The sequence below is a fragment of the Pelophylax lessonae genome (genome assembly GCF_965119305.1).
Source record: "Pelophylax lessonae genome assembly, chromosome: 2".
In the NCBI taxonomy this organism is placed as follows: domain Eukaryota; kingdom Metazoa; phylum Chordata; class Amphibia; order Anura; family Ranidae; genus Pelophylax; species Pelophylax lessonae.
Window position 1 is genome coordinate 355,920,352 of NC_138769.1, and position 24,626 is coordinate 355,944,977.

General features: G+C 42.5%; 1 protein-coding gene across 1 annotated transcript in view; it reads left to right on the forward strand.

Moving 5' to 3' along the window:
- The window catches only part of RCAN3 (RCAN family member 3), a 57,727-nt gene that overhangs the window by 23,384 nt on the left and 9,717 nt on the right, over positions 1 to 24,626 (forward strand). The window contains exon 4 of the mRNA XM_082244546.1: positions 16,658 to 16,829. Within this exon, the coding sequence (XP_082100672.1) occupies positions 16,658 to 16,829 (172 nt within the window). The remainder of the gene's footprint in view (positions 1 to 16,657; positions 16,830 to 24,626) is intronic.

Consider the following 24,626-nt stretch of genomic DNA (forward strand, 5'->3'; position numbering starts at 1 on the left):
ACGTGCATCTGGTATCAACGATCGTATGACTGATATGGTTATGTTAAGTGGAACTGTGGGGGGTTTCCTTTCAGTAAAAATTACCTTTCCTTTTCAGTCTGAAGCTCTTTAATATCCTGTAAAATGCAATGCCATATGGCTACCTGGAGGTGTTCTGTATACAGAATGTGTACAGAACACCCCCGGAAACATAATTTTCTGCTTGTGTGATTGGCTCACTGATTTTCCCAAAAGTCTGCCTAAGATACAAGTTCGATTTTTGTCATCCCCTGCAACTAAAATGTAATTTTTGGGAAGATACTCCCCATAGGAAATCATGTCTAAAGGAATGCAGATTTTCCTCATCAGAGCTCTACAAGTGCAGCAGCTGGTTGATAATTATGAAACCAATCCCATTAGACTTACGCAGTACATGGGCACAGAGAAGAAAAGAGTAATTTATTCAGAATAACAAAAGGTAGAAATCTGCAGCAATGGTTGTTATAATCCTTGCAATGTACAAATATCACCCAGAGGGGAATTTTTATTTCTCAACAAAAGTGGAGTTACTCTTTAATTACACTGTTGTACTGTTGGAATTTAGTCAGAGCTGAAATTACATTTTCGGAGCTGTTCTGTACATATATATACATACACACACACACACAGATGTATATTGTGTGTGTGTGTAATATATACAGTATCTCGCAAAAGTGAGTACACCCCTCACATTTTTGTAAATATTTTTAGTATATTTTTTCATGTGACAACGCTGAAGAAATGAAGCTTTGCTACAATGTAAATTAGTGAGTGCGCAGCTTGTATAACAGTGTAAATTTGCTGTTCCCTCAAAATAACTCAACACACAGCCATTAATGTCTAAACCACTGGCAACAAAAGTGAGTACACCCCTAAGTGAAAATGTGCAAATTGGGCCCATTTAGCCATTTTCCCACCCTTGTGTCATGTGACTCGTTAGTGTTACAAGGTCTCAGGTGGGAATGGGAAGCAGATGTGGTAAATATGGTGTTATCGCTCTCACTCTCTCATACTGGTCACTGGAAGTTCAACATGGCACCTCATGGCAAAGAACTCTCTGAGGATCTGAAAAAAAGAATTGTTGCTCTACATAAAGATGGCCCAGGCTATAAGAAGATTGGCAAGACTCTGAAACTGAGCTGCAGCATGGTGGCCAAGACCATACAGTGGTTTAACAGGACATGTTCCACTCAGAACAGGCCTCGCAATGGTCAACCAAAGAAGTTGAGTGCACGTGCTGAGCATCATATCCAGAAGTTGTCTTTGGGAAATAGACGAATGAGTGCTGCCAGCATTGCTGCAGAGGTTTAAGGGGTGGAGGGTCAGTCTGTCAGTGCTCAATTCATACTGCGCACACTGCATCAAATTGATCTGCATGGCTGTTGTCCCAGAAGGAAGCCTCTTCTAAAGATGATGCACAAGAAAGCCTTCAAACAGTTTGCTAAAGACAATCAGACTAAGGACATGGATTACTGGAACCATGTCCTGTGGTCTTGTGAGACCAAGATATACTTATTTGGTTCAGATGGTGTCAAGTGTATCTTGCCTACAGTTAAGCATGGTGGTGGGAGTGTTATGGTCTGGGGCTGCATGACTGCTGCCGACACTGGGAATCTACAGTTCATTGAGGGAACCATGAATGCCAACATGTACTGTGACATACTGAAGCAGAGCATGATCCCCTCCCTTTGAAGACTGGACCACAGGTCAGTATTCTAACATGATAATGACCCCCAAACACACCTCCAAGATGACCACTGCCTTGCTAAAGAAGCTGAGGGTAAAGGTGATGGACTGGCCTAGCATGTCTTCAGACCTAATCCCTATTGAGCATCTGTGGGGCATCCTCAAATGGAAGGTAGAGGAGCGCAAGGTCTCTAACATCCACCAGCTCAGTGATGTTGTCATGGAGAAGTGAAGGAGGACTCCAGTGGTGACCTGTGAAGCTCTGGTGAACAATATGCCCAAGAGGGTTAAGGCAATGCTGTAAAATAATGGTGGCCAAACAAAATTTTGACACTTTGGGCCCAATTTGGATATGTTCACTTAGGGGTGTACTCCCTTTTGTTCCCAGCAATTTAGACAATAATGGCTCTTTGTTGAGTTATTTGGGGGGGGGGGGGGACAACAAATTTACACTGTTATACAAGCTGTACACTCACTACTTTACATTGTAGCAAAGTGTCATTTCTTCAGTGTTATCACATGAAAAGATATAATAAAATATTTACAAAAATGTTAGGGGTGTACTCATATTTGTGAGATACTGTATATGTGTATACATATAGTTACAATTTTCCTTTAACGTTGAGTGACCCTTTAAACCTGGCCTTTAGCTGAGCCTCTCCCTTTATTCAATCTTTTATGTGGATTAACCACTAGAGGGTGCAGAACACAGTTTCTCCATGGTGCTCAACCTTTGGCGCAGCATAAATTCATTCAGGGCAGCTGTTCATGGTTTTAAAAAAAAAGTTTATTCGTAGTTATGCTTCCTTAACCAATACATTTATGTGAGGTTGGACCTAAAAATAAATTCGGAACAATAGTTGGTACTGCCTTTGCTGCCTGTTTCATGCAAACCTACTTAGGATGTACTTTGTATATTGCTGGTGGCTTTGGTGCTACTTTATTTAAGCGTTCTTTTGTTTTGAAGACAGTCCCAAATCAGCACCAAGTTATGAATACAACTTTACATATTATCGGGTTATTTTAAGTGTTCCACTTCTCTTAAAACACGGTGTGCAGAAAATTCAGTACCTTGTGAAAGTTGCATATCAGAAAGTGGCATTTTTTTTTTATTTAAACTATGTGCTTTTTTTCATTTTGTATAGGTATCCAGTACAGGAAACAAGGGAATTACTGACATGGTAACCCCTGTGCCAATCACTACAAAAAGTGGCATCATTTTATTAGAATTGCATTCTGAACTTTGTAGGGTTTATAAATCAGTAAAACATTTTTTAAACAGTGAAAGTAAATGTCATCTTGAAAATCACAAAACACAAAAATTCTAGCATTAAACAGCTTTGTGCAACTAAATGCACCAACATATATGTTTATTTGTAATCGTGGCCTGCGGAATATTTTGATAACATGTGGGCAGATCTTGAGCAATTAAAACTGGTTGCATGATAAGTGCAGCCAGCCTGGTTATGTGAAGAAGTAGTTGATAGAGGCATAGTTTTAAAAAGGAATTTTTGCATAGACAAATAATACAGCAGACTACCTAGCATGTATTTGCTATTGAAAACTCCCCCTAAGTTTATTTGCACTTGGGTAATGAACAAAAGATGTAGAAAATCTGGTGAATTATTGAGTATACATGGTATGTATGTAGTCACTGGAAATCCTGTTCTATTTGACATTAAATGTATAAATCGCAGATTTACCATATGTATGTTTCTGTTAAAGGTCTAGTTTGCTAAAAGCCTGTGCGTTCAAGCCTGACCTCTGGATTTGGACCTTCAATATGCACACATTCATGCTAATTATGAGACCTATGATATTATTTTAGACATGACAACATCATAAGCCATCACTTACATTAAAAACAGAAATTTTAATAGATCTTGAAAAGGCAGAATGAAAAACGCTATAGGTTGCCTTGGCATGTTGGTTTAGCTCTTGATTGATCATTGTAGCTGTTGTTTTTTGAGTTAGACATTTGGCATGGGTACTAAACTTCCATACCAGTTGGATGTAACCACAACTGTTCATAGCCAGATGTGTTTTGGCACTTTTCCACTGCAAGTACCGGCTCGGCTCTACTCGGCCCTGCTTGGCCGGTTTGCTTTTCCACTGCTGGTACCGCATGGAACGGTGTTGGAACGGTGTGGTACGGTACGGTATGGTTTGCTTTTCCACTAAAGTAGTACTAAAGTTAAGTGGGTGGGATAACAACGATTCTCTGACCAATCAGTGGCTAGTAGTGACTGCATGCAAAGGATTGTGGGATATGGTACTGGGTATGGTACCTCTTGGAACCACAATCGAGGTGGTACTGTTTTTGAGAGCCGTACCGTTCGGTTCCATGCAGTGGAAAAGTGCCGCCGTACCGTACCGAACCGTTCCTACACCGTACCATGCGGTACCAGCAGTGGAAAAGCACAAAACCGAGCCGAACCGTTCGGTTTCATGCAGTGGAAAAGCGCCATTTGAGGTCCAGTGACTTGATGTGAATGGACAATTGTAACTCCCTCACAAGGCCAACTTGTTTTCTGCCTTCTTTATATGTTATTTAGACTTTTATATGATCTAGTGTCATTTACTTTTATGTATACAAGGTTTTTTGAAGATCTTGCATTAATAGGCAGGTTGATCTATATTTCAGTGTAAGTGCTATACCGTAAAGACAACCTTGCTGACCCTTGCATGAAGGAGACCTGTCCTGCAACACCAACTTTGACTACAGAAGATACCAAACGATACCTACCATAACATATTGGTATACTTCACGCAATACATTAAAAATGCCATTGCATCTGCACTAGACCTCTACAGCAGCCACAAACTATAAAGGCTTTCTTGTCTCAAGGTAGAATTTTAGTACATTGTAAAATTAAAAAGCAAGGTAGGGGTCGGTTTATTGAGATCTATAAAAAAAAGTACTGCATGTTTAAAGAAATAAATAGTTCCCCCCAAAGCACCAGAAGTTGTAAGCATTGTCTCTCAGTACAGTCGCTCTATAACAGCCTTTCTCGAACTTCACCCCAGAGGAAACCTAGAAATAACTTTATTGTTTCGGGGAGCCTCTTGTAAAATGAATTCATTGGGCGTCCGTTGGAAAAATGCCCCATGCATTGGTGACTAGTTGGAAAGTTGTTGCACTTACAGTTGTGGTCAGAATTCTACCCTTGCAAACAGCTAAAAAGGCCATTGGTGTTATGCAGTTGGCTTTGGCAAGTTGTATTGGCCTGGAACTATGTAGACGCTACCAAATTGGAGGTCAGTCAGCCACAGCTCAACGAACACCTAGTACCCTTTGGACAACTCTAGGGTTCCACGGAACTCTTGTTGAGAATGGCCAATCTACAGACATCTGCAGATGTTGTAAAATTACACAGTTTGTTTTATGTGTGATTTACAAAACTCTAAACGACAATGATCCTTTTTTTTTCACTTTTGATATCATAACATCTTGACATAAGGATGCAAGGTATATGAAATCTGTTGAATAATGTATGATTTTAGGATATTGCCACTAAGTACCACTGCCCGTACATGTACAGGTGGTGAACAACAATATGGAAACACATGGGTAATGAGTGAAGTGGCTGTTGTCACCCCAGGTGAGTTTAATGCATTCATTTGAATTGCACTTTATCTCCTATCTTCCTTGCACATGAATATGCATGGCTAGTACGATTTTTGGGTGTGATATTACATGGTTGTCATACTTTGCCTTATTCCCTCATAGAACCATCATACATTATCATTGATGTTGAAGTAATGATAGCATATCTCTTTTGGTCAATTAAGAGCTGGAAAGTCACACCCAACAATGGCTCCTGTCCAGAACCATTAAGGTTTTATCTAGTAGCTTCAACAATAAGTTTGCATTACTGTTTCTTAAACCTTGCCCTGTGCATGCTGAGATCCTGTTTTTTTTCTGCTTCATATCCTGAGATCAGCCTTTTTGTAACTATTCCCTATTGGCATTAGTTTGACACCCTAAAATATGTTTTTGCATCATAAATGACTGTGTATTTCAAAGGAGTTGGGGATAGGAAATAGATACTGGTTTTGTCTACATAATTTATAAAGGTTGTAGTATATTTAATTGTAAAAAATAAACGTTCAGTCACTCAACCACCAGCACCATCACCCCTGGATTGAAAGTGCAAAAATTAGTTTGAAAAACTAGTAATTGGGGCTATAGGGGTGCTGTATGCCCCGTCCCTGGAGACAAAGGATAGCAGGACAATAGTTTTTCTAAAAAATATATAACTTTATTACAAATAGCAAGAATTAAAATAACAGCTAACAGATGGATATAAATACAACCACCATCACATATCAAACAGATCCTCAGTGTGAGCCTCTGTAGACCACCTTACCCACACCCAGCTCCACATATAATTAGGGCTAACCTATGGTGGTGCAGGGTACGGATTACCAATGCATTTCGCCTGTATGGCTTCTTCAGGGCAAAATAGGTGTCAAGAGCTCGCAGAGGTTCATGGGGCTGTTAGTACTGATATGCAAAGAAAAACATAGAAAAAGAAAGAAAAAATCAATATATTATAAACATAATCCTTTTTGTCTTGCAGTTTCAAAATCTTTTTACAATACATGCGTCTATCAAATCGATCATAAATATTGTTTATATTCTGTAAGAAATAATCCCACATGTTTACATATTCAGATGTTCACCCAGAATTTACAGAAATATATAAGGATACTCACAAATCAATTTCAAAGGTTGTCACACAGATACAAGGGCCCGTGGGGCGTCCAAAAACGGTTATAGATTAGCTCATCCACAAATAGAGTCCAATTGCCTCAGAGGGACTTGATACATGTTGCCAGAATTCTAATCAATTTTAATCCATGACTACCCAAAATGGAGAGGGGAAATATACAGAGATGGCCGGAGTTGGTTAGATCAAATAAATTGATCCTCAAATAAAGCAAAGCCCCAATCCTTCTGAAGACAGCAATGTCCCTGGAAGGTCCCTACAAGTTTGAGAAAAGAAAAACATTAAGTGCAATACTGCTATTGGCCATATGGTGCCAGCAGAGACTGCTAATTAAATATTATGTAAAAAAGGGCGCATAGCCTACCAGTTCAAACTGTCATAGGGTAATGGGATTGCTCATGTGGATAGGAATGTCCCATACATCAACTCATTCCAGCCAGTCCAGTGACCAACGACACATGAGATTTCTAGAGGAGATGATGTTAGGGAAGCACATTAGTGAAAAGTGCCCACTCTCGCCTCTGAAAAAGCCATTCAGGAGGGCAGAGGAAGCCCCACATACATGTACTTACTTCAAAGAGCCCGTCTGGTCCGCTTGCACAGCAATCTCGCTGTGCTCACAGATCCTCAGGCTATTTGAATAACTGGGTTTGGCGCCAAATCGGCAGCCGCCGCCAGCTGTCTCTCATATCCCCCTAATTGCTGACATCTCCGGCCATGAAGCCGGAGAGCGTCAGACAGGAGGGTGCTACTGCGCATGCGCGAGAAGCCGCACATGCGCAGTAATGGCGGGACGTGCGATATACCGTCCACTCCATAGGAACTCCCCGTTGGTAAGGGGGAGAGAGAGTGAAGGAAAAGGGCAATCGCCACGTCCCACCACAAGATACAAGGGAGTACTGTCGGCCGACTGAGGTGCCCCAATAAGGGCTATACCCCCCAGATCGATTTGCGACTCAGTGTTATCTAAACCGGAAGTGCCTATTTGTAATGCAAGGGGACATGCACCATAGGTCCCCAGCGGTCCCTTGTGGTCAAATAGAGCTATAGCATGCATAAAAAAGACACAGATACTTCCTTATTAGGTTATCAATCGACTATATATTTTAGATAAAGAATGGAAATCCTAAAATTATGCTTAATACCGAGTTTATGGCAAAAATAACTAGACAGAAGATCCCATTTCATCTTACACCCTCAAAATTTAGGCAGTCATATATTTTTTTTCCCCCTGTGTGAATTAATGTATCAATTGAATCGTTAAACTAAGAGCATATAGGAAGAATCAAAAATGAATAGCATACAGCTTCAGATACATATCTCACTGTCTACATATTTTAACTCTAAAATGACTTCCAGCGTAATTTTTGGTCAAAAGTCCCTTGGATGTGTGACCCAGACATTGACTTGTGATAACAGGGTATCCTAGTTCACTATTTATACATATATATTTTATATTCGTGTGGCATTAATTAAGAACACATTGCTATGAGTACCCTCACTAAAGAACAAAAACAGAAAACCTAATGAACATACTTTGAATAATGAGTCAGGGTAGTAAATCCCAAAAATGGGTTAGACAGGACAGAATCCAGAAAACCAGGTTCTATAAAAAGCATTTGTAACTAATATATTCGTTTAAACCAGGTGATCTCGTCGCATCGAGCAAGAAGATCCACTGTGTTTCTAACTGTAAGAGTCTCCTGTCTATGTCCCCCCCTCTTGGTGATTCCTTGACATGTTCGAGAGCAAAGAAGCTCATGCAATCCAAGTTGTAACCATGATATAGGCCAACATGCCTGCTAATGGCCGACTCCAGTTTCCCCGTATTCACCTCATATACATAATCCCGTATCCGGTTGTGAAAGGGTCTTTTAGTTTTCCCTATGTCGAAAGCTCTACATAGGGAACATTTCATGTAATAAACTACCCCAACTGTGCGGCAGTTTATTAGTTCTCGTGGAGACCATTTCTGGCCATTGGGCAGCCGAATACTCTCTCCTACCCAGATCCATCTACAGAAGTTACAATCTCCACATCTGGTATTGCCTCTGGGGCTTCCATTCCCCTCGGCAGTTCCCACTGGCCAAAGATGGCTATGGGTGAGATGGTCCCTCAATGACCTGGCTCTGCGATACGTGATCTGCGGTCTCTCACCTATATATTTGGCCACAATGGAGTCGTCCCTTAGCAGGTGCCAGTGTTGTGCCAATATTCGTTCAACCTGTTTGTATCTGCTCGAGTAGCGCGTAATGATGCGGGTGGGTTCCTTTTTAGTTTGTTTTCTTTGATCATATAAAAGGGAATCTCGTGATCTAAGTTTGGTTTTATTAAACGCCTTTTTCAGGCATTTTTTGCTATACCCTCTTTCCAAAAAGCGTTGCTGTAATAGTTTAGCTTGGCGATGATAGTCCTCCTCTTTGCTACAATTTCTCTTAAGTCTAAGATATTGTCCATAAGGTATACTCTTTTTCAGAGTCTGTGGATGTGCGCTTGAGGAATGTAGCAACGTATTTGCAGTAGTATATTTAGGTGAGGTGATATTAGTTCCTTCCCATTGTAACATAAAGGAGGATTTTTTTTTTTACTTTCCCCATGTTCTTGTGGCAGCTCTGAGGTGGACAGATTGTTTGAAAGATTGGTGCCACTTGTAACATAGCTGTATGATGATAAATAATGGCTATACTTGTAATACCCAATTGTCACTCATCCTAAGCTCCAAATGCTGCCATGGTAACAGGTAAAGGCATGACACTCAGGACTTAAAAATGCCCTTAATATATCCTAAGTCCTTCCACACTAGAGGAGCCACTTTGCTTCTTCTTTACAACATTATACTCACTGGAATCCAATTTGTGTTCTGTAAAAAATAATTTATCTTAAGGTGGTTGTAAACCTCAGACATGAAATATAAACAAAGCATATCCTTGTATAGTGTGTACTTGTCTCAATTAAGAGCACTATATGTCCTTTCTGTCTGCTGCTTCATTCCTCTGCTGTCTGCGGGGTCACTTCTGACAAGTTTTCCTGACACCAAGGGAAAAAAGGTGACAAGGGAGGGAGCTCCAGCTAATTGACAGTAATTCTGTTAATGTGTGCTGTGTAAAGGGAAGTGTGTCCATAAACTCTGCAGAGTGTAATTTCAGCTTTCTGCACCCTTTTTCTGACAGCGTAGACTAGCTTTTTAAATTCTGAACTTTGTGCAGATGTAGAGAAGACAGCAGATACACAGGTACAATTTGCATAGGAGGATTTGTTTCATCTCTGTGTATCACCTAAAGCCAGTCACTTCATTGGGTATATGTAAGGGTTTACAACCACTTTAAGTGAATAAAATCGGGATGCTTTTGTGGAATATCAGGTTATTAATTTTTGGTAGAATTGTGAAGGGTTAAAATTGCTTTAATGGATAAGATCACCTTTGAGAACACATTACATGTTCCAGAGGTTTTTAGGGTGGAACATGTAACATGTTCCTAATGCTGCAGTCACAAGCTGTCACTTTTTGAAATCAGCGTGGCCGTGCAGGACTTTGTCCACGCGGCCACGTTATTCACACGGCTCTATGTGTGTATGAACTACAAGCCCCAACATCCTTTGGGGCTGTTGGCTTGTAGCTCTTAATGAACTACCACAGCACTGGAATGCCATGGTAGTTCATTGATTCTTCCTGTCAGTGTATCTGATTGTTTGTACAGGATGTAAGGGCTCACACAGATACGCTGACAGCTCTGCAGGAGACCTGCATGGCACCAGCGATCAATGCTTTACAAGCCCCCAAAATAAATGCACATTTTTTTTTTACTTGCAAAAAAAGTGTGCATTTATGTATTTATTTTTAAAAATGAACTTATCTCTTCCATCTGGAGAGGTTCCCCTTCACTTCCAGTCCCTTAGACTGTGCACAAAGTAAGAGTAAATTGCTTTAAAGTGGAAGTAAACCCATCAATTAACAGTTTCAAAAAACAGTTACATCTCTGGCATGTACTGGGGATGTAACTTTCACATTGGTTGTGCTCTCAACCAAACTGTCAAACTATCCAATGGCTGGTGTTAGAGCTGCACGATTCTGGCCAAAATGAGAATCACAATTTTTTTTGCTTGGAATAAAGACCACGATTCTCTGTGTAACATCTTTTACATTATAAAAAAAATTAGGATAACTTTACGGTTTTGTTTTATTTTTTATTCATTAAAGTGTATTAATTGCGTTTGAAAGACTGCTGCGCAAATACAGTGTGACATACAAATTTACAACAATCACCATTTTATTCTGCAGGGTCTCTGCTAAAAAAAAAAAATATATAAATGTTTGGGGGTTCTAACTACTTTTCTAGGAAAAATAAACTGATTTAACTTGCAAGCAACAAGTATAGTCTTTAAGAGGTTAAACTTCCTTCCTCCGGCAGAGGGAAAGAAAAGATACAATGTAATCATTTGTGTTTACAGTTCAGTGGGAGACTAAGGCTGATAGGCTTTTGCGGGAGGCTATTTTTTTTTGACAGCCGCTCCCTCACAGCTATATAAAGAATCGAGCAAGTGTCATGTTAAGATCGTCAGGGGGAGTGAATCGCGATCTCGATTCTGTTACGATTAATCATGCAGCTCTAGCTGGTGTCATAACTGATCACATGTGCAGCATCATTGAAGTTGAACATTAAAAGGTCAAGATAGCAGCTTCCTTGGCTGAAAATTACAGAATGGTTTACTTCCACTTTAAGTGAGAAAATCTCTACTAGTTGTCACTGGAACACATGTCCCAATTGGAAGATTTTCCTTTTTCTTCTGTTCTGATGAAAATATTTTGGAATTCCCATTACATGGGAATGATCACCAGGACAAATGAATTGTTCCATTCGGGACATGGCCTGCAATAAAAATCTTTCACCTCTGTTAAAGACATTGGCATTAGATAAAATATGAAGCTAGATCAAGTGCATCCAGCACTACATCTACACAATTAAGGGGACTAATCTCCGTCTGATCATAGATTGAACTTCTATAATCATGCAAGCACAACTACATCTTCATGCACATGTGTGACCTCATCATGCACATACAGTAAACATTTTAGTGTATTTTTACTTGCAGGGAGGACAGAAACAGCTGATAGGTAAGACACATAAATGCACGTAAATCTTACATCATATGTCAAGCAAACAGAACCTGGATGTCATTAATGTGCTAGAGCCTATTCATAAAGCCCTAATACCACACAAAACAAATCAAAGCTTTGCTGGGCAGACATTTGCTATGAACTTTTCAAAAACAATGGCAGCAGAAAATTGCTTGGCTTTGCTTTTGGGTCTTTTCATTTGCCTAAAAGTGGTGATTGTAGGTATTGAAGATTGATCTTGTTACCTATAATTACTCCTATACTGCAGCTTTACTTTACGTACATTTGTATTAATAACCTGTGCAATGTGGTGGACATATGTAGTAAAATTCAGCCTATGACTAGGAAATGTTGACTGTTTGAAGTGATTTGTGATGGTGAGAAAATTATACAAAGGAAAGATTGTATATTTATTTGACTAGCTTTGTATTCAGTGATGTAAATAGAGCAATGTTTTACTATAGGTGGTCTACATATCATGTATAATGCACAAAGCTGTGGCACAGATCAGCATGTACTGTCCTAGATAATTATACTGTGGCATGAACTCAACATAGTTTCCGTTATATTTTTTTTCAGCCTTTTGATATTTCTGACTGCATGAAAAATGCTCCATATTTGTATGACATTGATTACAAATTTAAATTGACATAGTATTGTTGCATCATCATTCTCTTATGAAGCATAAACTGAAAATGTGTTTTTATTTAAGATTGCATAAAATGCTTAAGTGCGAAATAACATAAAGAAGGGGGTAGGGGACTGCTGGATTGATATGCCCCTATCAGCAGATCTGACTGTGAACCCGCTGGATTATAACTGTAAATGTATATGTTTGCTCATTGATTAGTGTGTTTTAGTAGTGTGAATAACAAAAATTTCCTATCAAATACCTCATACCTCCTTTAATTTTCCTTTCCAGATGGACTCCATGGCAGCATATGTTTTGGGTAACTCCGCCTCCTCTCCTACCCCAAAGGACCCCACTCTCTTAAATTTTGACACTGGGTGGGTACTCCTTCTGCCATGGAATCCATCAGGAAAAGAAAATTATGGTAAGTATTTGAGAGAAAATGTTCTGTTTTCTTGACAGATTCCATGGCAGCATACATATGGGAAAACACTAGCCATACAAGACATGGATAAGAAAAAAAAAAAAATACTCTATTTTGAACCATTAACACAGGATTTTTGGCCAAAATTAACAGAAGATAAAGAGGCAGTTTCTACACAATAGTGAGCCATGAAGGTCTTGATCGAGGATCATGAAACCACCAAGATATAAACACACTTCTGGTTGAGTGTGCATTCACCGCCTCCGGAGGGGACAAGCCCTTAGCCATGTAAGCTTGTTAGATGGCCCGAACACTTAAGCAATGGGTAAGGATGAAGCTCGTTTCCCTCTGTTCTTCCCAGCAAACAGTCAGACAGGCAGTCGGAGGGCCTGAATGAAGCCCTGGCTTGCAGGAACATCTTCAGAGTCTCCTCTACAACCAGAGAAAGTATACTGTCATTCTCAGTCAAAAAGTTTGGCAGGACAATCTCCTTGTTCTCATGGAAGGCCGATGTCACCTTCGGATTGGAGTCAAGCATTAGTATCATAACCACTCGATCTAAAAAAAAAAAAAAAAAAAAAGGTCAGGAAGGGCGCCTTATGCCTGAGGGCTCCAATCTCGGAGACCCTCTTAGCTGATGTGACAGCAACAAGGAATGAGGACTTGACAGAAGTTTAATGGAGACTGACCGAGAAGACTCCAGTCCAGTATTCGAAAGGAAGTCAAGGACAAGAGGTAAATCTCACCTAGGAATTCTCGACTTTCTTTGAGGCCCAAGCCTGACTGCTTCTTTCAAGAACTGCCAAACCAGAGGATGTCTAGCCCAGCATACACTGGTGAAAGCTGACAAAGATGATTCCTGTACTCCGAGGGAGCTGATCACGAGATCCAAGCCTGTTTGGAGGAAGCCCAAAATATCTTGAATGTTTGGATTACTGCACGATCCATCGGAAGCGGACATATACTCTGCAAACTTCGACCAGATCCTCCCATAGACTCTGTTAGTGCTGATTCTTCTGGCACTCATCAAGGTGAAGACAACCCTAGAGGAGCAGTCGAGGCAACCAGCCTCTCTCTCTTAAAAACCAGACCCTCAGGAGGAGACATGCCGGGCATGGATGCCCTGTGACAGAAGGTCTGGCCTGAGAGGCAGGCATACGGGGTCCCGGTAGCTGAGCTGCACCACTATAGGGAACCATGGCCTGTTCTACCAGTACAGGATTAATGCCGCTACCTTCACTTCTTTTGATCTGAGTCTCTGGAGGAATATGATTATGTGCGAGACTGGAGAAAAAGCATAAGCTCTGCGAAAATCTTCCACTGAGTGCATCTATCCCAAAGGTCTGGGGATAAAAGGCCACTCATGTAATACTTCTCCAGCTTGTAGTTGCGCAGGGAAGCAAATCGATCTACTTCTAGGGTGACTCCCAAGGAGAGAATCCTCCTTAAGACCTCCGAGTGGAGAGCCACTAGTTATTGTGCAACTGGAAGCAAAACAAGAAGTCTGCTTGGATGTTCAGAACTCAGAGTACATAAACTGCCAAGATTTTAGCTAGGTTCTTTTGAGCCCATGACATGATTGGTTCCACCTTCTGAAGGAAAGACTGCAATTCTCTCCTTCCCTTCTTATGTAGGTGTTCTCTAGCTTCAGGAGCATTGATGCTCCCCTCTTTAGATGATGAAAGGCCCGCAGAGCGCAGAAGGCCGCCCGCAACTCCAGGACGTTCAACACAATCCTGCTAGCGGGAAAGCTACAGTTGCCCTGGGCTATCTCTGAAAGGCAATGAGCAGCCCATCCTGTAAAGCTGGCATCGGTCATGACCCAGGAAGTGGAGGCAATGGAATGGCAATTGAGCAGGTTCCTTCATTGTAATGCGACCCAGGGTCTGTGAGCATTACAATACAGCTGCAGCATCTATAACTGGGCACTTTCAAGGCCACTCGCTGATAGCAGGGCGTCGGGCCAGCTGCACAAAGCCCACCAATGGCAGAGCCCGATCTTTCAGTGACAATTCTCTTCATGTATGTGCCAACCACCACCCGGCTGATAGCTGGGGATTACGTTAACCAAATGGGCCGTCCTGGAAGCTTCAATCCTCTTAAATGTCACAGGATTCGCTACCAATAATACAGGTCCTATGTGGAGGACAAAAAAGGAATATGGCCTAGGGCTCAGGCTTATAATTTACGGGAGTGATGTTGTATGCAGTAGGAGCAGAGTTACCCGTATGCTGCCATGGGGTCTGTCAGGAAATAGATCATGTATACCTTGTAAAATCTTTATTAGCAATTCAACTGCTGAGGCTGCCACAATATTAAAGTATTGGCTATTTTTCTTGGAGTGAATTCTTTCATGTTGTAAAAACAATGGAAAAGTATTATTTTTTATTACTTTTTCTAGTTTTAAATCGATTAGCATGAAATTGCCTTTAAAAGTGAACTTGACTTAGCCAAAATTCTTTCCAACAGTGCCCTGCAAGTATTTGTGTTGGTCTTTAAACCAAAGCCTTTACTCTTTGAATTCCTAGGCCCAGCCTGCAGCCTCGATTTCTGGCCAAGTCAAAATAAAAGTAAACCCTATTGCAGAAGTGCTGGCTGTAACTGTAATAAAGACTCCTGTATGGAGAGAAAAATATATTACTCCTTTTTTCTACAGGGAATGGTGAGTACTCCAAGCCTTGTGAGATGATCCTGCAGCACAGTGTTTGTAGCATCTTCTCAGAAATATTTGGGCTACTCTACATTCCCCAGATCTCATCGGAAGAAGGATGCCACCCTCTCCTAAGTATCATGGGGGGAAGCCAGAGGAGAAGTAAACGTCAGTGAGTTCTTGAGCCACCAACATCCACCCACATGTGAAATTTCAGTTTGGCAAATGTATTCTGGAAAAGTATGCATGTTTATTTTCTACAAATTGCTTTGCATGTTGAATTTTATTTGGATAAAATCTATGCATTGATTTTGCCAAATGGAAAGCAGCATTGAAATTTTTGCAAACATTAAACTGGTCTTTCAAAAGCACAGGTTCACTTTAATGCTCCTCTCCCCAGCTGCACATACTCCCTTTTCATTTTCTCCTCGTCCCTCCACTCTGTCTCTCCAGTCAAAGCTTATCCATGTCTCCCCCAATGTAAAAGCAGTGGGCTAATTTACTTCCATACCTGGAAGTACGAAGTATTTTTTTCCTGAAGGTTCTGTAGTAAAGGAATACTGTAGACACCTCTTGCTGGGAAGGGGAGCATTAAAGCAAGCCTTTTGCTTTACCCTGCCTAGTCAAAGCTCAAATTTGCTTTAAGATACCATGCTATTCTCTGTAGCCTATTATATATAAATGAAGCTGTTCGCGGCTGCCTTATTGTACATAGATGCATCAGAAAAAAACATTGCCTAACATGCAGGCATTGTCAAAGAGGAGAGTATGCTCTAGTCCAGTACTGAAAGACCTTTCAAGCTATTACAACAAAGTTGAGTATATGCCATAAAAACCCTTTTGACCCATCTTTTCAATAAGAATGGTATTTTTTAAACATAAAAATGTTAATGGTAACTGCTCAAACTCTGTAATTTAGTGCCCCAAAGGGCAAAAAATAATTTAAAGTATATTTTTAGACCCTTTTTTAGTTTTAGATAGGGTAGAGTAGGTTTAGACCCTTTGTCAAGTTTTTAATGCTGTGTCTCCATTGGGGAGATTCACTCCTGCTGACCTCTATCATAGGAATAGAAAGTGAGGGGAAATTCAAAATTTTACAGTTGTCCCCAGCACAAGGTGAGGGTAATTCGTCCAGTGGTGACAACTGTCCAAGATGGGAATTCCCCTTACTTTGGGAGATTCTCTCTAATATCCTGTTGCATTTACAGTATAGGACAGAAACTAAAGGGGAATCTCCCCACTGGGACACGAGCAAAAATTTAAATGAAAGGGGTTTTAACCTTCCCTTCACTATCCAAAACTAATAGTTTTGACTATGCATGCACTTTAAAAGCTTACTAATTATAAACTTGTATTATTATTATTTCATGTGTCAGCAACTCTTTTTTCCTTCCTTCAGGCCCATGTGTCTAATGAGGAAGGAGAGAAGTCTTATCTGTTGCCTCCACAGCCAGTGAAGCAGTTTCTAATCTCCCCTCCAGCATCTCCACCAGTAGGATGGAAGCAAAGTGAAGACCCAACGCCAGTGGTCAACTATGATCTTCTGTGTGCTGTATCAAAGTTGGGCCCAGGTAAGTCATTCTAGAAAAAAATACATATAAACCAATCCATAGACTTTGGGGGTCTGCGTGGCTGTTTGTTTGTTTATTTATTTATTTTTTCTTTCATATTTTTTTTTTTATTGAAGGAAATGTTCACATTGTAAAGGTACTGAAAAACATACCTCAAAGAGGTAGAAGGGGTATGCACATACAGTGTCTCACAAAAGTGAGTACGCCCCTCACATTTTTGTAAATATTTTATTATATCTTTTCATGTAACAACACTGAAGAAATGACACTTTTCTACAATGTGTATAACAGTGTAAATTTGTTATCCCCTCAAAATAACTCAACACACAGCCATTAAAGCGGAGTTCCGGGCAGAGAAACGTTTTTTTTTTTAACATACCCCCCGGGACAGTCAGGGCTAGCACATTCCACAATGGCTAGCCTCTGATCTGTCCCGGTTCGCACTTACCTTTTAGAAGAAATACTTACTTAGAAGTTTTCTTCCACAGCGTTTCCATCTCGGTTGTGGGCAGCTGAAGCCGGCGCGGTCCTCTTCTCTGTCTTCTTCCGCGTCTTCGTGTCCCAGAATGCGCTGCACCGGCCCCTCTCGTCACTTCCGGTGCGGCGCCGCATTCCTAAACAGCTTCTGGGCATGCCCAGAAGCTGTTTAGCAGGGGAATGCGGCGTCGCCAGGAAATGACGAGCGGGGCCGGTGCGGCGCATTGATTCCTGGGAGCTATGACGTTTAGCTCCCAGGAATCATTGCGAGGCAGGAAGTGACGGGGTGAGCCTCGGCGCTGGAGGAGGAAGCTGTCATAGGTGAGTATTTACGATCGTCAATTACAAGGTGAGTTTTTAAAAAAAAAAAATCTAACTATCCAATTCCTTTTCAGGTTAGGCTGAACTAGCGGACGGGCACAAAAAAAAAATATCGTTTTTGTGCCCGGAACTCCGCTTTAATGTCTAAATTGCAGGCAACAGAAGTGAGTACACCCCTAAGTGAAACTGTCCAAATTGGGCCCATTTAACCATCCCCCCCCCCCGGTGTCATGTGACTCATTAGTGTTACAAGGTCTCAGGTGTAAATGGGGAGCAGGTGTGTTAAATGTGCTGTTATCGCTCTCACTCTCTCATACTGATCACTGGAAGTTCAACATGGCACCTCATGGCAAAGAACTCTCCGAGGATCTGAAAAAAAGAATTGTTGCTCTACATTAAGATAGCCTAGGCTATAAGAAGATTGCCAGGACCCTGAAACTGACCTGCAGCTTGGTGGCCAAGACCATACAGCGGTTTAACAGGACAGGTTCCACTCAGAACAGGCCTCGCCATGGTGGACCAAAGAAGTTGGGTGCACGTGCCCAGCGTCATATCCAGAGTTTGTCTTTGGGAAATACATGTATGAATGCTTCCAGCATTGCTGCAGAGGTTGAAGGGGTGGGGGGTCAGCCCGTCAGTGCTCAGACCATACGCCACACACTGCATCAAATTGGTCTACATGGCTGTCGTCTCAGAAGGAAGCCTTTTCTAAAGTTGATGCACAAGAAAGCCGAAAACTATTTGCTGAAGACAAGCAGACGAAGGACATGGCTTACTGGAACCATGTCCTGTGCTCTGATGAGACCAAGATAAACTTATTTGGTTCAGGTGGTGTCAAGCGTGTGTGGCGGCAACCAGGTGAGGAGTACAAAGACCAGTGTGTCTTGCTACAGTTAAGCATTGTGAAGGCTGTGTCATGGTCTGGGGCTGCATGAGTGCTGTCGGCACTGGGGAGTTACAGTTCATTGAGGGAACCATGAATGCCAACATATATTGTGACATACTGAAGCAGAGCATGATCCCCTCCCTTCAGAGACTGGGCCGCAGGGCAGTATTCCAACATGATAATGACCCCAAACACACCTCCAAGACGACCACTGCCTTGCTAAAGAAGCTGAGTGTAAAGGTGATGGACTGGCCAAGCATGTCCCCAGACCTAAACCCTATTGAGCATCTGTGGGGCATCCTCAAATGGAAGGTGGAGGAGCGCAAGGTCTCTAACATCCACCAGCTCCGTGATGTTGCCATGGAGGTGTGGAAGAGGACTCCAGTGGCAACCTGTGAAGCTCTGGTGAACTCCATGCCCAAGAGGGTTAAGGTAGTGCTGGAAAATAATGGTGGCCACACAAAATATTGACACTTTGGACCCAATTTATAAATGTTATCTTAGGGCTGTACTCACTTTTGTTGCCAGCGGTTTAGACATTAATGGCTGTGTGTTGAGTTATTTTGAGGGGACAGCAAATTTACACTGTAATACAAGCTGTACACTCACTACTTTACATTGTAGCAAAGTGTCATTTCTTCAGTGTTGTCACATGAAAAGATATAATACAAAATTTTCAAAAATGTGAGGGCGTGCCCGCTTTTGTGAGATCCTGTACATGACATACTCCTAAGTGATACTGTGGAACATAAGTTCTTCGTTTTTTTTTTATATACATTTTAAATACAATCTTAAGCAGATCTCAGTCTTAAATGATAATAAACAGTGGGTAGAACACAAAATACTAGGTTGAATGATAGAGAAAATGGTACCCCTAAGAGCTAAACAGGATGAGTAGATACATTTTTATGGTGGAGGTCAGGTATATAGTGGGGGGTTGCTGATAGCATCAAGTAGAGCTTGTACCTGGCTCCATCTCTCTATGGTCAGTGGTGACCAGAGTCATCATCTAGGTAAGAGGTCCTTCATCAGACGGTTTCTCTGCCCCTTCACTCAAAAATCCATCTATAGAATAGTTGTTTATTGTTTTTGATTTTACAAAGCAATCTGTCATTAGCGGGGTTTAGTGGCTGCTTGAACTAGCTGACGCATTGCTGTACAAACTCCAATCAACGTTAATCAGAAATTTAAAATAGATTTTTGTTTTTGATCTCTTCTCTTTTGTGTCCCTTTTTTTTTTTTTTTTTCCGTTTGTTTTCTGTCGACTCAAATGTTATTGCTTCACCATTATTGTGGTTTTAATCTCAAGAATTGGATTAATGCGGGTTTTGTATAAGCTCCCATCTAATGTCCCTCCCCTACCTTCCCTTCCTACTACCCTCTATTGTAAAATGGCAATTTACAATGCATTCCCCACAGCACATGATGTTATACGTTTTGATGCTACTTTGATTCAGCGTGGACCTAGTTTGTATTTACCAATTTGTGTCAGTGCGTGACGCTTTAAAAATGGAGGTTGCGGCTGATGCTACATCGGAGGCGCCGGTCCCTTTTGGCACCCACAGGCTCTCCAAAGCGGCGAGGTGTTGCCTTTTCTGCTTACTTTGACAACATTGTCACAAAACAGTGGGGTTGTCCGAAACATAGTGGTTCCTAATCACTTTTTGCTTGTAGTGTTCTTATGAGGATTAACTGCGTTAAAGGTAGACAGTCCCACCTGTAGTGGACTCGCCGGTTCCAGGTTAAATAAAGCTACCTTCATTCCGATTGAGGAGTCCCCGGCCTTTAAATATCCAGCTGATAGGAGGGAGAAGGCCCTGGCCCGCCATATGTTCGCTGTGGCTGGTTCGACATTTAGACCGGTATTTACTATTTATAAACTGCTTACACAAACGCGCGATACCCAGAGTAAGCACCCAAGCGCTCAATGAGGACACGTATCTAATGCTGTATAATATACAATGCTGCTACTTAAAAGTAATGATATAAAAAACAAAATACATGTAAATCAAAAACATATGATAAAATATTCCAGTAGCGCAAAAGGAGGTGACAACCTCTCACCACCTAACAAACAGTAAACATGACTGCTAATGTAGAAACAGGTTGGAAGGGAAGAATCTTTATGGAGGATAAGACCAAACTCGATCTCGTAGCCTGACAGAATAACTTTGTGGACCCAAGTGTCCTATACCAGGAAGGTCCATGGATCCGGAAACCAGCGAAGGTGTCCCCCCACCCAGATACGGATGGGGGCCCCCCTTGATGTAGAGGCAGCCTTGTCCACAGGTCTGGAGGAGCTCGCTCGTGACTTGCAAGACCAGGTCCTCTTGGAACCTCCGGTGGAGGCCCTGACTTTTGATCCCTTGTCTTGAAACCCTGCGGGACGAAAAAAACTCTTCTGAGCTGAGGAGAATGGCCCACGTCTATGACGGAGCTCCTTGTCCTTGGTAGCCTGCAGAAGAAGAGTTCTCTACCCCCCTGTGAGACCCTTAACAATGTCATCCAAGGAAGCTCAAAACAGGCAAACCCCTACAAGGGGGAAATCAGATAAGGCCTTCTTAGAAGTCTGGTCTGCAGACCAGTATTTCAGACAGATAATACGCAGAAGGACCGCTGCAGATACAGACAGCCTAGAAATCAAAGGAGCCGCATCCAAGAGGCATCACAGATAAACTGTAGCCTCTGGACCAACTTATCGGCCAGCCCTGCAAAGACAGGGGGAAGCCGTTTCCCCTCCAGGTCCTGACATAAAAGTTTACCCCCACTCGGTCAGAGCTAGCGACACCAGAGCAATAGTAAATACCGAAATACATGTAAATCAAAAACATATGATAAAATCTTCCAGTAGCGCAAAAGGAGGTGACAAGCTCTCACCACCTAACAAACAGTAAACATGACTGCTAATGTAGAAACAGTCTGAGTGCAATCAGTATAATCGTGATTGCTAATATATAGACAGTTTAAATGCAATCAATATAAATTCCACCAAAGCAGCAGGAATAATATCAATAGTCCACAGTGATAATTCCTGGGAAAATTGCATGTGCAGATATACTGGATCACCACGACCGCCACCACCGTGCTCGAAGGGGGGAGAAGCAATGCACACTCACCAGCTCCAATGGCTCAGTCACTCTCGTGACTGAGCAAGCAAGCCAAATGTAAACCACATCCACTCAGGAATCCAAGACAGGAACACTGGTATATGATCGGTCAGGCTCAGCAACATGTAGGGGAAAGAACAGTGCTCCACTAGTGTAATAACGTTTGACTCACTTTATTTCAGCACATAAAACAGATATTGCACTCACATGTATCCAGTTAGACATCCGCAATTAGACATCCGCATAAAATGGGGAGGTGTTCACCCTTCGGAACTCGTGTCCAGAATCCACGCCGTGGACCGCGCGCCTTCCGGGTGTCCAAACTCCTCGTACACAAGATTGAGGTTATGCCGCCTGGTCACGCCCGGCGTAACTGTATCACGTATGCAATATCTGTTTTATGTGCTGAAATAAAGGGAGTCAAACGTTATTACACTAGTGGAGCACTGTTCCCCAAATCACTTATGAGTCTCTTTGGGGTAATGCAAGACTTGTGCCTTCAGGGGCCGGTTCCGATTTTGGAACATTTTCAGAGGTTTTTACTCAAACCTCTTTACAGTTCCCAGGAAGGAAGGCAATTCTGGACCTCAAGGTGCTAAACTGCTGGTGTGAGTACAGAAGTTCCGCGTGGAGTCCATTCACATGGTAGTGGCGTCACTATGTCAGGGGGATTTCTTCTTGCTTCTGTCGACATCAAGGATGCCTACCTGCACATTCTAAAATGTGTCGATCACCAACGCTTCCTTCTTCCGTTTTGTGGTGGGCGAGGAGTATTATCGGTTTGTGGTGTGGACCTTTGGTCTCGCCTCCGCTTTTCAGGTCTTCACAAAAGTGTTGACCCCCGGTGCTTGCATTGTTTGAGTTAGCGGGGATTGCGGTACTGGGATACCTGGACGATCTTCTGCGAGTGGAGTCTCCGACTACTCTGATGGACAACTGGAGATTGCTCTGCGATTTCTGAGGGAGTTCGGTTGGATTCTGAACCTTCAGGAGTCTGCCTAGGTTCTGTCCATAAAAACTGGACTATCTGGGTCTGAGTCTGGACTCGGCCAGAGTGTTTCTTCCTCTGGAAAAACACCAGACATTGCAGGAGGCAATTCAGCTTCTATTGTTCAGCAGACAGTCATCCCTCCGGGGCTTGCATGCGGGTGCTGGGCTTAATGGTGTTCACCCTCGAGGTGGTCTGTTTGCACAGTTCCACACAAGATCTCTGCTAAAGAGATTCTGGTGAAATGGGACAAGAATCTATGGTCTCTAGAGGTGGCTTCGTACTCTGGTACTTCGATAGGGAGAATCCTTTCTCCCCCTGTACTGGACAGTTGTCACCATGGATGCCAGCCTGTCCGGGTCAGGGGACGTCCTCAGCACAGATGTGCTCAGGGGGTCTGGACTCTGGCAGAGTCCAGACGGACGATTAATGTCCTGGAACTCAGAGCGATCAAGGTTTTTCTGGCTCATTGGACAATTCATCTTCAGGGGTGTCCAGTATGATTTAATTTGGACAATGCCACGGCCTTAGTCTATGTCAGTCACCAAGGGGTCACAAGTAGTGTCCTGGCGGCTCGGTAAGTAGACGGCATTCTAAGGTGGGCTGACCAATTAGTTCCAGCCCTCTCAAGTTTCTGCCACGACTCCTGTGCAGGATCAAAGCAGAAAGGATTCAGTCCAGACTGACCTCTCCGGTCTTGGTACGCTGATCAGGTATAGCTAGTCACCGATGCTCCTTGGGGGCTTCCTCTCAGGGGAGGATCTGCGGTCCCAAGGACCGATCTTTTATTCTGATTTACAGTCGCCTGGTTTGACGGCTTGGCTTTTGAACGCCAGGTGCTGAAGGATGGAGGTTTGTCTGAGTCGGTGATTCCTACGCTGTTAAAAGCTAGGGAATCTACTTCTAGGAAGATCTGCCTTATTACATGGAAGACGTAAATTGTGTGGTGTGAGTCTCTTGGGGTTCATCCTCACTCCTTCTCGGTGGATCGGATTTTAACCTTCCTTTAATAGGGGGGTTGAACAAAAATTGTCCTTGAGTACCATCAAGGGCCAGGTATCCGCTTTAGCGGTCTTTTTCCAACGAACTTTGTCCTCACACTCCCTGGTGCGTGTCTTTCTTCAGGGTGTCTAACATTTGGTTCTTTCAGTGCGGGCTCGGTTGCCACCCTGGGATCTTAATGTGGTGCTTTCAGTTCTACAGAAGCTTTCCTTTGAAAATATTCGGAAGGTTTGCCTGCTTGCGCTGCCCGGAAGGTGGCCTTTTTTTGGTGGCTATTAGCCCTGCGTGCAGGGTGTTATCCTGTTGTTCACCTTATTGGTGATTCACAAGGATAAGGTGGTGCTTCGCTTCTGTCGGTCATTCCTTCCTAAGGTGTTCTCTGACTGTCATTTGAATGAAGACATTGTGTTGCCTTACCTGTGTCCCAGGCTAAACATCTGAAGAAAATTACCTTGCTTGCCTTGAATGTGGTCCGGGCAATTAGGGTGTACCTGGCAGCTACGAGTCTTTTGGGAAGTCAGACTCTCTATTTGTGCTCACAGACGAACCTCGCAGCGGGTTGTGAGCTTCTTCTGTGACCATTTCCAGATGTTTTAGACAGACGGTCATTCAGGCCAATTGCATTAAGGGTCAGGTTCCTCCTTTCCCTGTCAAGGAGCACTCTAATAGGGCGCTTAGTGTCTCCTGGGCTTCTCCTTACGGCTTCAGTGATGCAATTTTGCAAGGCAGCCACCTGGTCGTGTGTGCACACTTTTACAAAATTTTCATAAAGTGGATGTGTTCGCATCTACAAATGCTTCTATTGGCTGCAAGGTTTTGCTGTCTGCTCTTTAGAGGACCTGGTCCTCTTTGAGGGTGTGTTGTTTTATTCAGGTGAGCTCCAGTGGTTTATGGTTGAGCCCTATGTTACCTGGTTGGCTATGGTTAGCCTTGGGAATTTTTTTCTGCTTTTTTTCCCAATTTTTTTCTCCACCCTCATGCTTAACACTTTGGAATGTCCCAATGGTTAAGAAGTA